Source organism: Papio anubis, chromosome 15, assembly GCF_008728515.1.
Source record: "Papio anubis isolate 15944 chromosome 15, Panubis1.0, whole genome shotgun sequence".
Lineage (NCBI taxonomy): Eukaryota > Metazoa > Chordata > Mammalia > Primates > Cercopithecidae > Papio > Papio anubis.
Genome location: NC_044990.1, coordinates 74,072,489 through 74,087,571, shown reverse-complemented (window position 1 = coordinate 74,087,571; position 15,083 = coordinate 74,072,489). Strand labels below are relative to the sequence as shown.

The window sequence follows — 15,083 nt, the reverse complement described above, 5'->3', positions numbered from 1 at the left end:
GCTGGCTAAGCTGTAAGAACCTATTTATATATACCTAAATCTGTCTGTCTGTTTCTCTTTCTATCATCTCTCTATCATTTATCTATCTGAAATAGAGTTCTAGAAATACCCTTTAATGAATAAAAAACAGACCCTTTAAAGTGGAAAGCATTAAATTTGAGATACCACACATGTGGATCCCTGCCCGGCCACCTGATGAGCACTCAGTAACTGTTGGCCGTTTTTACCCTGGCTCGTCACCCACTCCCAGGTCTGGTGGTAGAATGCAATGACCTCCCACTTGGAGGTAAAAGTGGAGAGCTGGTGGGGGGAAGTGCACTGTATCAGTCTCCAAGCTGAAGGTGAGTGAACCATGCACCAACTTTGCTAGTTGCATTTCATTCCATGTCTAATGCCTGACCACCATCATTAAACCTTCACCCAAAACCTGACCTTCCCTATGAAGGAAATTACCTTCAGTTGATGGGATAGGGTTTGGTTTTATGCCTGCTGCTGGCAGGTTTCCTTGTGTATACATATAACATTTCTCTGGGAATAGTCATCCAAAGACCTCATCTCCCCTGAGTGCGGTTGACGTTCTGGGGTGAGACTGTGAAGAGTCCTTCCTTATCTGCCCAGCTGTGGGGCCAGGGCATTCTCCAGCCCCGGAACTAGGTCTTGAAATGTATCCATGCAGGTGTCGAAGAATGACTCTCAGTCTTGCTGCTGACTTCTCTCCTGTCGTTCCTCTTTTATCTTGTTGGTCTTACCACTTGAATACCATGGGGTTAGCACCGGGAACAAGTGGGAATCCCAGGGCCTTGGGAATTATTTATTTTTTTGTAGTTGAAATATTTTCATTAATTTTCTGTTTAGCCACTTGATCGAAATACTTTATAAGTAATGAAGATCTTTTGCAGTTGTGCCCTTGTGTCGTAAAAGGCTATTGCGTACTAGGTTGATGAATAAGAAACTCTAACTTAATTATTAAAAACTATACTTTCTGTAGAGTTAATGGAAAGTACATAGAAATTGAAGATACCATGAAAAGGTGACCATCTTTGACTGATTGCCTCAACATTTTTTCCTCAGCAAATATTTGCTATTTAGGCATGATTAAAATGCTATGGAATTATATCTTTCTAAATCATTTGAAAGGAAACTAATGCTACTTTGCTGTTGTCCTGTTTGTACTGTTCTTATTTTTCCTTGTTAATAGAACAGGCATTCTCGTCGCACATACTGGAACCAATAGAAGAACTTTCAGAGGAAGAAAAAGGTAACAAAGGGCTTGATCAGGTTTACCTGCACATATTATATTTATATATCAAAACCCAGGCCTGGAAAACATGAGCCAGTGGTTTTTATTCCACTACATCAAAATTAGGAAAGACATTTAGATTTGGATTTTACTTCCAACCCACATGGAGTATTCTGTTATCCTATTCCCCTAATATTCTGTTCTGCTTTCCCCTGCTTCACAGTATTCTTGTGCAAGCAGATAAGAAATTTTCTGTGTCAGGGAACTTGAAAAAATATTTAAGTCTTTATTTTAATGCAGATTTTTCTGATGAGATGACATGTTGACGCATACATGTGTACCAGATGATCTGAAAAGATTTGTGTCATAGTGGTGATTTATCATACCCTTAATCTGAAATGAATTGGTGAAATGCTTATTTCCAAATTATTTTTAATAGCAAGAAAAGCATAATGTCTAAGTTCTGGATGTGGAATATTTATATGCAAAACAATATCTTTATGGTGGAATTTGGGAGCTGTTACGGGTGTTGGGAGATAATTATTACTGCTTACTCATTTTATTTGATAGTCCTAAAAATTATTTTCTGTTGATCAGTTTTTAAAATTTATGAAGAAAGCTTTAATTATAAGGAACATTTTCTAATGCTAGATTTGTAGATTTTGAAAACAATTATATTTGAATCAATTTATCGTAACTTTTTCTTATTAATTATAATAATTCACCATATATCACTTCTTTAGGAGAATTGTCATATATCACCATATATCACTTCTTTAGGAGAATTTAAGCAAATTGTCAATACTTATATGGATTCTGGTTTTGTCAGTTTTGTCAGGAAGAGAAGTCAAATGATATGTATTCTAATATCTAAATTCAATATTTATTATAACTCTTCCCTTGTTCTCTAGACATTTACCAGTTTTTTTTCTTATTTTTATAAGGCTACAAATTGAGAATTCACTAGATCAGGCATATTCATAATACCTATATGAGGTATACTTTCAAGTCTAATCTTGTTATGCTAGTGATCAGTCACTTGTTGATGTTTTTATGGGGTTTGTTTATTTTGCTTCCATGTATCTTTGTAATTTGTCTTGACTTTGTATATTTTAGACAGACCATTTAGCTTACGATTGCATATCTTCCTGTCCCAATAGTTGTTCATGTTTGGCACTGATTTTGAAGAGTTTGGTTTTAGTTGCTTCATTTCCTGCTTATTTCTTTGTAATTGCTGTTCCAATGTTTAGAAACTTGCTTCTTTCAGAAACAAGAGTGACTATAGGTGCATTAAATTATAAAAAGCCATAAAAACTTGTTGAGGGAAGTTTTGGGGTACTGTGATGAGCATAACTTTAAAAGATATTGTCACCTTCTTATGGGGTCCTCAGCCTTGTTCCATTGTTAAGCAAATAAATTGGGGTGGGTCATTCCCAGATACTTCCAGCACCTTAAAGATGGCCACAACCCAGGCATCAAACGAGATCCTGCAGGCTAAATCGATTCCACAGACGCTGATTTATTCAAGCTGCAGTGTTGGCAAATATTTTATGATCGGTTGCCAATATTTAATTGTAGTGCAATCTACACAATTTAATTATCTATCGCTACGTGATAAAGTCCCTTCCAACTCAGAAATTCTGGTTGTTGTTGTTGTTTTTTAAATTATTGGCTTCATGCCACAATACAATACCCTGGAAACCCTGGGTCATGGTCTACTGAGCAACATTTAGCAGGGCTGAGCCGCCACTGCCGACTGTGGAAGCAACCTCTGGTTTGCCATAATCCCCCTCAACTCTTTTGCCCCACGTTGCCTTCTTTGCTTTATGTAGGCATTTGAGCTTCTGAGCCCTATAAAGTTGAAGAGAAACAGTGCTTTAAAAATACTGTCTTTAAGTGATTTTCAACCAACCCTGTTGGTTTCCCAGAAACGGGATGAACAAATCTTACCCTATTTGAGTTCTGAATAATGACACATCATTTTGCTTGCAAGTAACATGCTTCCTCTCTCCTACATACATATCATTTACTGATGTCCAAGACATACAATCCCGTATTCTTTGAAGAATCTGTGAAACATGTCAGGAGGTTCATAGAAAAGGTCTCGTAATTTCAAAACTGGAACTTCAGGTCCTGTAGTTCACTCATTTAAAAAATGACTAGTGAGGGTTCCTATAGGAATCATGATTGTCCACCATCACCCAGAGTGGTCTTCCAACTTCCAGTTCCAGGTTTCAGTCGCTGCATCCCTCTGCCTGTGCTTTTAGAGTTCTTCCAGTCAATGTAAGAGGGTAGCTTGGAATCACTGACAGCAAACACCACCATTGGTTGCTGCCACATTTAGGGGGCTGGACTGGAAAAGAAAATAACCCTTGCCATGCTCCACGTGTACAGCTCTGGCAGTAGATAGGAGAGTGCTGAGGACCATGGAAAATACCTCAGGTTCCACGTGCACCGCTGCAGAAACCAGTGACTGCCTCCTTCTAGCACCTCTGTGGAGTTAACATACTGGCAGCAGATTAATTGCCATCAATAAATTCCTCAGCTTGTGCTAACATTTTGCAGATAAGTGCTTGCGAAGCTCAATTTTGGCAGTGATTTGCAAAAACACTGTGGCCTTTACTAAAAAGTAACTCACACACGCATATTTCTGTGTACCTGCTTTTTGAGCAGAGGCATATTTGATCTTGCTGTTTTATAGATGCTAGAATGTGAGGGCCAGAAGGGATCTTAGAGGCCATTTTATTTTCCAGAAAGAAAACATAGGGGGATTAAAGAGCCTGCTTCAGGTTGTTGAGTTTAATTAGTGACAACATCCAGGTTTTCTACTGTCCATAGTTTACTGCAGAGAGCAAATGGAGAAAGGGAAGCTGATGTGGCCTCTACAGGACCATCTGGATGACCTTTGGGGAAGTTACTGTACTGCTGTTTCTAGTATCCTCATGTGAAAAATCTATCATTACTAGGTGGTAGATAAAGTCCTTTCCAACTCAGAAATTCAAGGATTTTTAAAAGTCATTTGCTTCGTGCTACAATTATTTGTTTACCATAAATGGGATGTTGTGTGTCTGATAAAACTGATCCCATGTATGGACTGTTGTGCATTAGCCTGGCCATCCGCTTGCTTGTGTTTGAAAATTTGTATTGGAAGGAAATGCTAGTCTTTAGAAAGTTTTGCCTTGGTCTTGGTGAGCAATATGTGCTTTAACTAAAATCTTCAGCTGTGGTTGATTTTCAAGTGATTAATTCCACTTCTACATAAAAACTTTATTTTTCCCTGCCTACTCTACATTCTTTCTCTTGCTTCCATTGGCCAGTCCCAGCCTTGTAAGAATCTTTACCAAGGGTGCTGTAATTATTCATAAATGATTTCCCAAAGCAAGCACCAGTATATAAGGTGAATTTGAGGATAGAGGGAAATGCTTAATCTGCAGTAGTTTGGGGAAACTCAGTCATCAGAATGAACCTGTCATCAGAGTTGAGGGTGATCAGAGACACATCGGCAAAGGAATTCAACAACTAACGGCAAAGGCTTTACAGCTCTTCTAACTGTGGCCAAGTCATTCCAGGCATTGCTTGCCCCTGTATGTGGCCCCAAGTCCCAGAGGAAACTGGGCCCAGAGCCTCTTTTTAGGCGATGCTTCTGTGTATGTCCTTCATTATCTGAGATATTGGCCAAAAGATTATTTGCATAATTGGGGTAGGGGGTATGTCTATTTCAATGGTGGCACCAAGACTTCCAGGCTGTCTCTTGGTGCCTCTTTTTATTTTTGGCCCTAGACAGTTGCACACTTGATGGCCACCTAAAAGCCAAAGCCAGCGACATAGTGGCTGCAGCTATGATTTTGTAGAAGTGCTTTTTTTGGTGGTTTCAGAATATTTGTAAACATTGGTGGTTAAACAGCAGCATGATTGCTGAGACTACAATTTAAGATTAGTTCTGACTTTTAATATATAATTATATGCAGTTTTATCACTTCAGCTTAGCAAGCTGCAATAGCAAAACATAGAATAGTATTTTTGTGCGGGGTTTTTTTCTTCTATTTAATGTACAAAAAAGTAATCTAATTTTGCTTTCAGTAAAACCATCTATTTATGTAATAGAAATATTTTTTAATGTGGGAATTGAACTGGTGTTTAGAAAACCTCTTAAACAAAAAGACATTTTGTTCAAGATCTCCTGCAAATCCAAGTACTATGGGTATTAAGAATCCCATCCACTCAGATGGGTGGGGTAGCAGCGAAGGGAGAGTCTCTCAGGCAGCCTGGAGCCCTACACCTAGGAAATGGCATTTGATGCCATCCTTTGGTGGGCAAAATGCCCCTGCTAGGAGATTAGGCTTCAAAATGGTAGTATAGTTGTCACATTTCTCCCAGATCAGGCTTTGGACAGTCAGTAAGGGTCTGAACTGCCAAACATCGCATCTCTTTAATCAAGTCTTTAGTTCCTTTGTACCTAAGGACTCAGATTTTTAAAGGTCATGCCATCATTCTTCTCCAAACTCTTTTGAACTTGACATTTTTTTTTTTTTTTTTTAGTGGGGAATAAAAAAGGGGTAGGGATGGAAGTGAGGAGAGCATGTCCTGTTGGTTTTGGTTTCTTTGTTTTTAATTACAGGTTGTTTTAAACAAAATACACTTTTGCTAATACTGTTGTTATCCTTTTTCATTTTGGTAAATATTTTGAGGGGGATAATGATTTTCACATCTTGAAGTTTTATATGTACTTAGCTTCTAGTAAACTAAAAAACTTTGAAAAAGTGTTTTTTTTTAATTTAAAATAAATTGAAATGGGGCCTCACTATGTTGCTCAGGCTAATCTCAAACTCCTGGGTCCAAGTGAGCCACTCACCTCAGCCTCTGAAAGTGCTGGGATTACAGGTGTGAGCCACTGAGATGGCCAAAAATTTTTAATTATTTAAAGTAAATTCGGCTTTTTCTTCATAAGATGATACGTAAATTCTAACAGAGTGAGCTTAGAGATGAATTTTTCAGGAGATAGTGATATAATTCCAGTGATAAAACATTAAACTCCTAAATAATTTTTTTCATCATGCTTCTGTAGATACATATATATCTATAGTTGTCATCTGATTAAGTGATCCAGAGTCTTTAAAAATACTGAAGTTTTAAAGTAGACATAAAATAGTTTTAAAAGCTACGTAACTTAAGCATTCTGTATTGTGCTGAGTGACTAAAATATCCAAAAGTTTTAAAACATCACAAATACTTGCTGCTTAAAAGCTGTACTTTGTCATTTTCTGCTTAGAGATTTGATGTATTTGCTTAATTCATTTTTTAACACATTTTTAAAACCTTATTTCAGGAAGAGAAAATGAACAGAAATTAAATAACAACAAAATGCATTTAAGGAAAGCTTTGAAGAGTAACTCCTCCCTCACTAAGGGACTAAGAACAATGGTGGAGCAGAACTTGATGGAGAAACTGGAAACCTTGGGGATTAATGCAGTATGTTCATTCATTTTTGGAATATTTGTTAGTTTTGCTATATTTTGTTTTCTAAATTAGAAATGATCAGAGAAGAGAAGAAAGCACATCAATTCTGTCCGTGTTTGGAGACCAGAGGCTAATGTGACCTACTTTATTTATCAAACACTTGAATAGCATTCACTGTGTGGCTGGCACACTTCTAAGAACTTAACAAATATTAACTCATTTAAACATAGAAACAAATCTCTGAAATAAATGACATTAGTATCTTGACAGTTTACAGAAAAGGTAAGTAACTTGATTAACGTCACACAGCTAGTAATGAAGGAGCCAGGGTTTGTATCTAGGCAGTCACAGTGCTGCTTACATTCTGATATTAACCTCAAATCATTGCCTATTACAAAACCAGCACTTCATTAATACATGTTAAATGAATGGATGAATGGATACGGTTTCATATTGTTGCCAGATTGAATAATTTTGGTATATCCTATCATATAGATTCTTTTTGCTTTTTCTATTTTTATTGACATACATAAAAGACACAAACCTTAATTGAACTTCATTAGTTTATATGTATATAAAAAAGTGCATCTAAATATGCATATATACATACATATGCAAAGCTTGTGAGCACATATGCATGCATGGGCACACACGTGGATGTGTATAGTGTGTATGTGTGTATGTAGATATGTATATATACATGTATGTATCCGTATATATGCAGATATCTGTGTATGTGTATACACATTTATGTATATTATATGTGTATATACATTTGTGTATATGTATGTATATAGATGATTATGTATGTGTTCAGATGTATGTGTATGTGGCTATATTTGTGGATATACATGTTTGTATACTTTTATGTACATAGGCGGATTTGTATTTACATGGATGTGTGTGTACGATCTATAACCAGCACCCAAATGATGAGATCGAACATTTCCAACACTCTGGAAGACTCTCTTTACCTTCTCCTGTCAATATCACCCCCTACTTCCCAGTTGGAGAGAAAGGGTATTCTGACTTAGTTTTGCTTATTCTTGAACCTCATAAAAGTGGAGTCATACACTGTGTAATATTTTATATCTTGTTTTGCTTATGATTTTATGTATATGATTCATACCTGTTCTTTCATGTAGCAGTAGTTTGTTCTTTATTTATTGCCTTATAGCATTCTATTGTGTGACTATACTGCAGTTTATCTCTTCCCTGCTGATGGACATTTGTGTTTTTATTTTGGGGCTCTTCTTGGCTGTTAATTCTTGTACGTGTCTTTTGGTGAACACGGGCATTTGTTTTTCTTGAATATATATCTAGGGATGAAATTGCTGGGTCAAAGGGTAGGCATATGTTTAGTATAGTAGGTGTTGTCAAATAGTTTTCCAAAGTCTTTGTACCAACTCACACTATCCCTAACAGTGTTTGAGAGTTTAGTTGCTCCACATCTTTCATCAACTCAGTCTTTTTAAATTTGCACATAGACCCTTTTTAGGTGGGTTTTGACCACCCTTTGGGCAGTGGAAATCAAAGACATTCATCCTACACAGATTGTTTCTTGAAACTGTAGTTTTCCATATTGATTGTTTGCAAGTGGCTTTTTGGGTTTTAATTTTAATTGGGACATTTTCTTTTATCCTAAGATTATTAAAACTTTCTTTTTTTTCCCTAATGCTTGGAGAGGTTTTCCTAGTTTTTTGTTTGTTTTGTTTTGCCTTATTTTGTTTTTGTCTATCTGGTCTTTAAGAATTAGGTTTTGAAACAGTGATTTGGAGAGCTAACTTAATTTCCAGTTGGATCAGGTGTCCCAATATCATTTGTTGTATAATCCATTATTTCTCCATTTATTTAAAAGGACACTTTTGTCATATAGGAAATCCCTATATATATTTGGATTTGTTTTTGGACTTTCAACTGTTTTACCTTGGTTTTTGTGTGTTCCTTTGCCCACACCATACTAATTTAATTGTAGTGGCTTTGTCCTGTGTTTTAGTATCTTTTATAGGCCATGCCTTCTTCATTAGTCTTCTTATTTCAAAAATTTACTGGTAGTTCTTCCATGTTTTGTTTTCCAATGAACTTTAGGAATAACTTTTCAACTCCCAGAATAATGCTTGTTGGGATTCTGATTGAAATTGTTTCCAGTTTTGTATATTAAGTGGGAAGGATTGACATTTGTACAGTATTAGGCCTTATCCTCCAGCTACATGGTATGGGAAGATAGGCATAAAACAAATGATTGTCCAGACAAATGGGAGATCTCTAATTTAGATTGTATGAAGTGAAATAAAGGAAAAGCAGAGGAGGGGGTTGATTGAATAACTGAGGTCAGAGAAAACTTCTTCTTGGAGGTGGTACTTAATCTGATGATGCAGATTTCTGTCCTGGGCAACTGGGTGGGTGGTAGGGCCAGTACCTGGGACTGGGAAGGCTGAGGGAAGCAAGGGGTATGGGGACAAAGATGATAGGTAGCTGTGTGTGTGTGAGACACTGTTATTCAACAAATATCCCTTTAACTAGTTTTCTTCTGTCTAGATTCTCATCAAATCCAGATGACTTTTCTCATATTGTCTCTTTAATTATGCTATTTGCATAGTTAAAAGTCACCTCTAGCCGGGTGCGGTGGCTCACGCCTGTAATCCCAGCACTTTGGGAGGCCAAGGCAGGTGGATCACGAGGTCTGGAGTTTGAGACCAGCCTGGCCAACACGGTGAAACCCCATCTCTACTAAAAATACAAAAATTAGCTGAGTGTGGTGGTGGGTGCCTGTAATCCCAGCTACTAGGGAGGCTGAGGCAGGAGAATCATTTGAATCCGGGAGGCGGAGGTTGCAATGAGCCGAGATTGTGCCGTTGCACTCCAGCCTGGGTGATAGGGCCAGACTCTGTCTCAAAATAAATAAATAAATAAATAAAAATAAAGAGAGAAAGAAAGTCACCTCTGATGCTCTGATGACCTATTGTTCCTTGTAGAATAACCTTTCAGCCTTTTGGGTTGGCATTTAGTCTCTTCTGCTGGTTTCATCACCCAGGTCTTTGTAAGCATTAACCTGTGGGATGTGCCTTGCCTGTTTCTGCCTCGACACCTTCCTTTCTCACAGGTGTCCGTACCCCATGCCTACCCATCTGGAAATTTCTCCTTGTTTTTACTTGTTTGACTCCACCTGTCCTTCACGCCACAGCTCAGCCTTCCCTTTCAGGCTTCTCTGGCCACTGGGGCCTTCGATGGCCTCTCTCCCTGGAATTCTTCTAGCCTTTGTAGACTCATTGGGTTCTTATGACACATAGCCTCGTTGGTCGGCCAGTCATAAACATATGCATGCCTTATGTGCCCAACTGAACTCATGGCCTCTTTGGGGCCAGGACAGTGTGTTACTTGTTGGGGCACCCTCACCCTCTACACACAGCTGGAGTCCTGTAAGGATGGATTGAAATGTTGGCATAGTTAATGCTGATATATCCCCATGAAATGAAACCTCCCAGGATAATTGGCCAACTTAACATCTTATTATTTCAGGATGTACATGGCATTTCAAGTGATCAATTACATAGAGTACTAAAAAGTGTGGAATCAGAAAGACATAAACAAGAAAGAGAAATACCTAACTTTCATCAAATTCGAGAATTCCTTGAACATCAAGTCAGCTGTAAAATTGAGGAGAAAGCACTACTATCTTCAGGTAAGCTTGTTACCTACTGCAAATGGGAGCTTAATTTAACAACTTTTTCTTTTTTCTTCTTTTTTTCACCACAAGATATCATTAAATTATTATAATTTTAAATGGTTAACAAACTTTGCCACTTCATTGACAACTCTCTTACTGTTTGTACTATTAAATGCTGGGTCTTGGGTTTTGTTTTTACAGTAAAAGCAAAACAACAACCCTAGACTCTGGCTTTAAACCCTAGAGATGGGATTGTTCATTTCCACAGCAGCATAGGGTGTATTACACTGTTTACCTTTGCTTTTCACTTACTGACCATAAAGGCAATGGAGACTCATGAATGACACTCTATTCCAGATAAGTACAGTGTTTCTCAAATGGATACCCTTTCAACTGGAGAAGTACCCAAAATGATACAACTTCCTCCCAAAAACAGACAACTGATTAGACAAAAAGCTGTTTCTACTGATAGGACATCTGTTTCAAAGTGAGTATTTCAGCCCTCAGATTTATTTTATCAATGTTTGTCTTAGCTCAGGCTGCTTTAACAAAATACCATAGAGTGGGTGGCTTCACAGAAATGTCTTATATTCCCATTTTGGAGGCTGAAAGTCCAAGATCAGGATACCAGTATAGTCAGGTTCTGGTGAAGGCTCTCTGCCTTGCAGACGACTGCCTTCTTGCCATGCCTTCAGATGGTGGAGATACAGCGAGCTTTGGCCTCACTTCCTCTTATAAGGCACCAATCCCATCATGGGGGCCCCCATCTTCAATGACCTCATCTAAACTTAATCACCTCCCAAAGGCCCACCAGATACCATCATACTGTGGGTTAGGTCTTCAACATATGTATTTGGGGTGGGGGGGACACAGACATTGAGTCCATAACAGTGTTTGGTCCAACAGAGAATCACACTTGTAATTCCTACCAGTCTCTTGTTGACAGTTGGTGACTTTTGTTGCTGCTCTTCCTCGTTAGTATATGTCAAAAGCAAAAGTCACCAGTTCCATAGAAATGTATCTGAAATTATATTATTAACTTCTGCAATTTAAAAATATTTTTCTGTTGTTTTTTAGAATTAAGAAAAACATCATGGAAGATCATTTTCCCAGAAAGTTTTCAACTATTACGTGAGTACTGATGGGGATGGGAGGGTCATTTTAAAAATTATTTTCACTGAACATTCCTTTCATTTTAAAGTAGTATGCTCATTATGGTTGAATGAAGCCATAATTATTTACTATCATAATTTGTCCCTTTGTGATATGTTATTTGTGACATGTCTTTCTGTCTTTATCAGTTAGTACATAAGTCAATAGCCCTTAACCACATTATGGATTCCATTAAGAAGAGAGACACCTGAGTCATTCTTATATCCACCCCCTGACAATGTTGAGTAATTTCTCAATAAGTACATTTAAATTAAATGGCTGATGTTGAGTTTTTATGCCTAGACCTGTGACAATGTAACTTTGTTTTAAATGTAATAATTTCGTGTTCCAGTTTTTTGTGGAAGTTAATAATGACCCTAGTAGCTCTTCCTCTCTTAGATCCTCTTAGGATACTAAAAACCCTAGCTCAATTGCTTATCACCTGTGTGCTACTGATTTAGTTGATTACTGTTTTAAGCTTGTTTTCTTATCTGTAATATGGGATGTTTTAAGTCCCAATTTCCTTATCTGCAATATGGAATAATGCTGCCTTTTTCACAAGAGAGTTCTACAAATTAAATGGGAATGTATGAAGAGGGCTTGGCTCAGTGCTTGGCACTTGTGGGTACTCAATAAATTGTAGGTATATTGTTACTAATTATGAGTAAGACTAATTTGATCATGAATAATTTAATCATCATTGCCTTATTCTGGAGATATTGATGACATAAATCTCTCTTCATTGAGGTACTGTGTATTAGAGACAATAAACAATGATTCACCCTTCAAAAGCACTTTTCTTATACATAATCTCATGGGAAGAGCATTATTTCTTGGGATGTGGTGTGAATGAATCAACATGTACAAGACTGACACATTGTCTGGAATTTAGGTGCCCAATAAATATTATTTAAATGAACAAACACTGCTTTGAACTTCTATTTCACTTTAAAATTGGGGTAATAATTCATGTGATGATACAAATGAGATTGTGTATGTAAAAGTTCTTTGCAATAAAGTGCAGTATAAAGAAACTGTAAGTAATGACACAATTTTAAAAGATGAGTGGTTATACTGAGGAAATGTTTTTCTTTGAGAAATGTTTTTCTTAGGTGTATGAAAACCAAAATTATTAAGAATATACACATTTGGGTTTAGAGGAGACAGGCCCCAGCTTCAGCCCATTTTGATAAACATGCCCCGTTGCTGGCAGAGATCTGGGCGTGGGAGGATGCTTCAGTCATGGGTATAACCTCTGGCCTTGCCGCCATCTTGGTCATAACCCCAAAGGCACTTGTGCCCACTGGGAATTACCTGAGAAAGGTGCCACCACTTTAAGAGGCATATCTTTTAATATCATAAATCCTGAAGCGTTACGAAAACAGCGCCCCTGTCTCGGTGTTGATTTGTGTAGGACCCCTCCCTTTAGTTCAGAGGAGGAGCAGGAGGACGACGACCTCATCCGGGCATACGCATCCTCAGGCCCACTTCCTGTGCCGCCATCGCAAAACAAAGGCAGCTTCGGGAAGAACGCAGTGAAAAGTGACGCGGACGGGACCGAGGGAAGCGAGATCGAGGACACTGATGATTCTCCCAAGCCCACAGGTGAGCTGTTACCTTGGAAAACTCTCTGGAAACTTTATTTAGGACGGTGGCCCTCACCCGGGTGTACCGAGCACTGGGAGTCTGAGCTCTGGGAGGGTGCGCAAGAAACGGATGCAGCGGATCCCAAAGGCGCCCACGGAAAATGGGCAGGGCTTAGCACTTTCCAGTTGAAGGAGAGGAAGGAGTTGGGAATGATACCTGGTATATTAGTTTGCTAGGGCTGCTATAACAGTAGCATAAACTGGGTGGCTTAAGGAACACAACCTTACTGCCTCACAGTTCTGGAGGCTGGAAGTACAACAGCAAGGTGTAGGCACTGTTGGTTCCTGTGAGGGCTGCCAGGGAGGGTCTGTTCCGCGTCTCTGTCCTTGACTTGTCTTCTCCCTGTGCATCCTCACATCATCTTCCCTCTGTGTGCATCTCTGTCCAGATGTCTCGTTTGTATAAGGACATTGGATTAGGTCCCATCCTAATGACCTCACTTTACCTTGATTTCCTTTGCAAAGACACTGCCTCCAAATAAGGTCACATTCTAAGGAATGGGGGTTAGAAATTCAACATGTGAATTTAGAGGGACACAATTCAACCCAGGACACTGGGTGACTATGAGAATGGCTGTTCTAATACACTGTGCTGCCTCTTGGAGCTGGAGTAATACTAAAGGAAGAAAGATCTTAGCCTGTCACTGCAAATATTTGCTGAAGAGAAGTAGAGCTGATGGGTCATTATTTTTTAAAAAAATTCTACTTAATGCAATTTTAAAATTATATATTTTAAACATATCAGATGTAATTTATTATATTTAATATATTGTATGTAATTTGTTATATTTAATATATTTTGGATGTAATTTGTATTGTATATGTGTATATACCATGTATTTGTGTAATGAGATAAAATATAATGAATTCATTTAAAAATTCATATTGTTTTTGTAAATACCCTTATGAATATTCCATTCATGCAGGTTATCTCACTGAAATTAATTTCTGACCACACACTTGAATGAGATCATCTTTCTTTGATTTAAAATGAAAACTTTAGGCCAGGCACAGTCGCTATCACCTGTAATCCCACCACTTTGGGAGGCCGAGGCAGGAGGATTGCTTGAACCGGGAGTTCAAGACTAGCCTAGGCAACATAGCAAGACTTCGTCTCTATTTTTTTAAATTAATTAAATAAAATGAAAACTTTATAGCTCATAGTCTCAAGGATTATGATTATTTTAAGGATTATGTGTTTAATTTTTTAACCCCAAAGTACATCAACTGACTTGGAAGTAATACATAATTATTTCCAAAGCTTAGACTCTTTCAAAGTTTCCTGTAAGGTTATTTTGGAATTGAAGATAGATGAAATTTTTAAATACTTCACTTGCCTAATTTTTATTGATCTTATAGGAGCCACCATTAAAACACCTACCGAAAAAGTTGAAAAGATGTTTTCACATCGCAAAAATGTGAATAAACCAGTTGGTGGAACTAATGTTCCTGAGATGTTTATCAAAAAAGAAGAATTACAAGAACTAAAGGTGAAATCACTTTTACTTTCTAGATATACATTTATTTGTCTTTTGACAACACCTTAATGGTCACACTTTTTGTAGTGAAATATAAAACAGATAGTTAGCTGGTATAGTAGAGGTTGAGATTTTCACCTTTCTTGTTCTCAGTATTGCATTTCTTTCCATTCCATAGACAGTCAAAGATATTGGTGTGATAACTGCAACAATACATAATAAGCATCACACTTTACAGGTTTTCAAAATCCTGTCACATGTATTATTTGATACTTGCAGATATCAAATGATTTGTACAAAGAAATTTGTGACTGACCAGAATCAGGGCCCTTCAGATCTTCTCCACTACCCTCACATGAGATCTTAGGGACTTTTAAGGGTTTAGCCCCACTTGGGAGCTGAAGTGAGGGTGGAGCTCAAGCTCCTCTGTCTGCATTAGAGAA

General features: G+C 37.8%; 1 protein-coding gene across 6 annotated transcripts in view; it reads left to right on the top strand.

Annotated features, from left to right (window-relative positions):
• The window catches only part of DZIP1 (DAZ interacting zinc finger protein 1), a 63,275-nt gene that overhangs the window by 43,688 nt on the left and 4,504 nt on the right, over positions 1–15,083 (top strand). For 5 of the 6 annotated variants that reach the window (XM_031655603.1, XM_017951363.2, XM_017951362.3 and 2 more), the window contains 7 exons: positions 1,199–1,258; positions 6,567–6,709; positions 10,217–10,379; positions 10,722–10,851; positions 11,442–11,495; positions 12,931–13,121; positions 14,522–14,652. In XM_031655603.1, coding sequence (XP_031511463.1) covers positions 1,199–1,258; positions 6,567–6,709; positions 10,217–10,379; positions 10,722–10,851; positions 11,442–11,495; positions 12,931–13,121; positions 14,522–14,652 — 872 coding nt within the window. The remainder of the gene's footprint in view (positions 1–1,198; positions 1,259–6,566; positions 6,710–10,216; positions 10,380–10,721; positions 10,852–11,441; positions 11,496–12,930; positions 13,122–14,521; positions 14,653–15,083) is intronic. The other variant, XM_031655604.1, reaches the window with a different exon arrangement.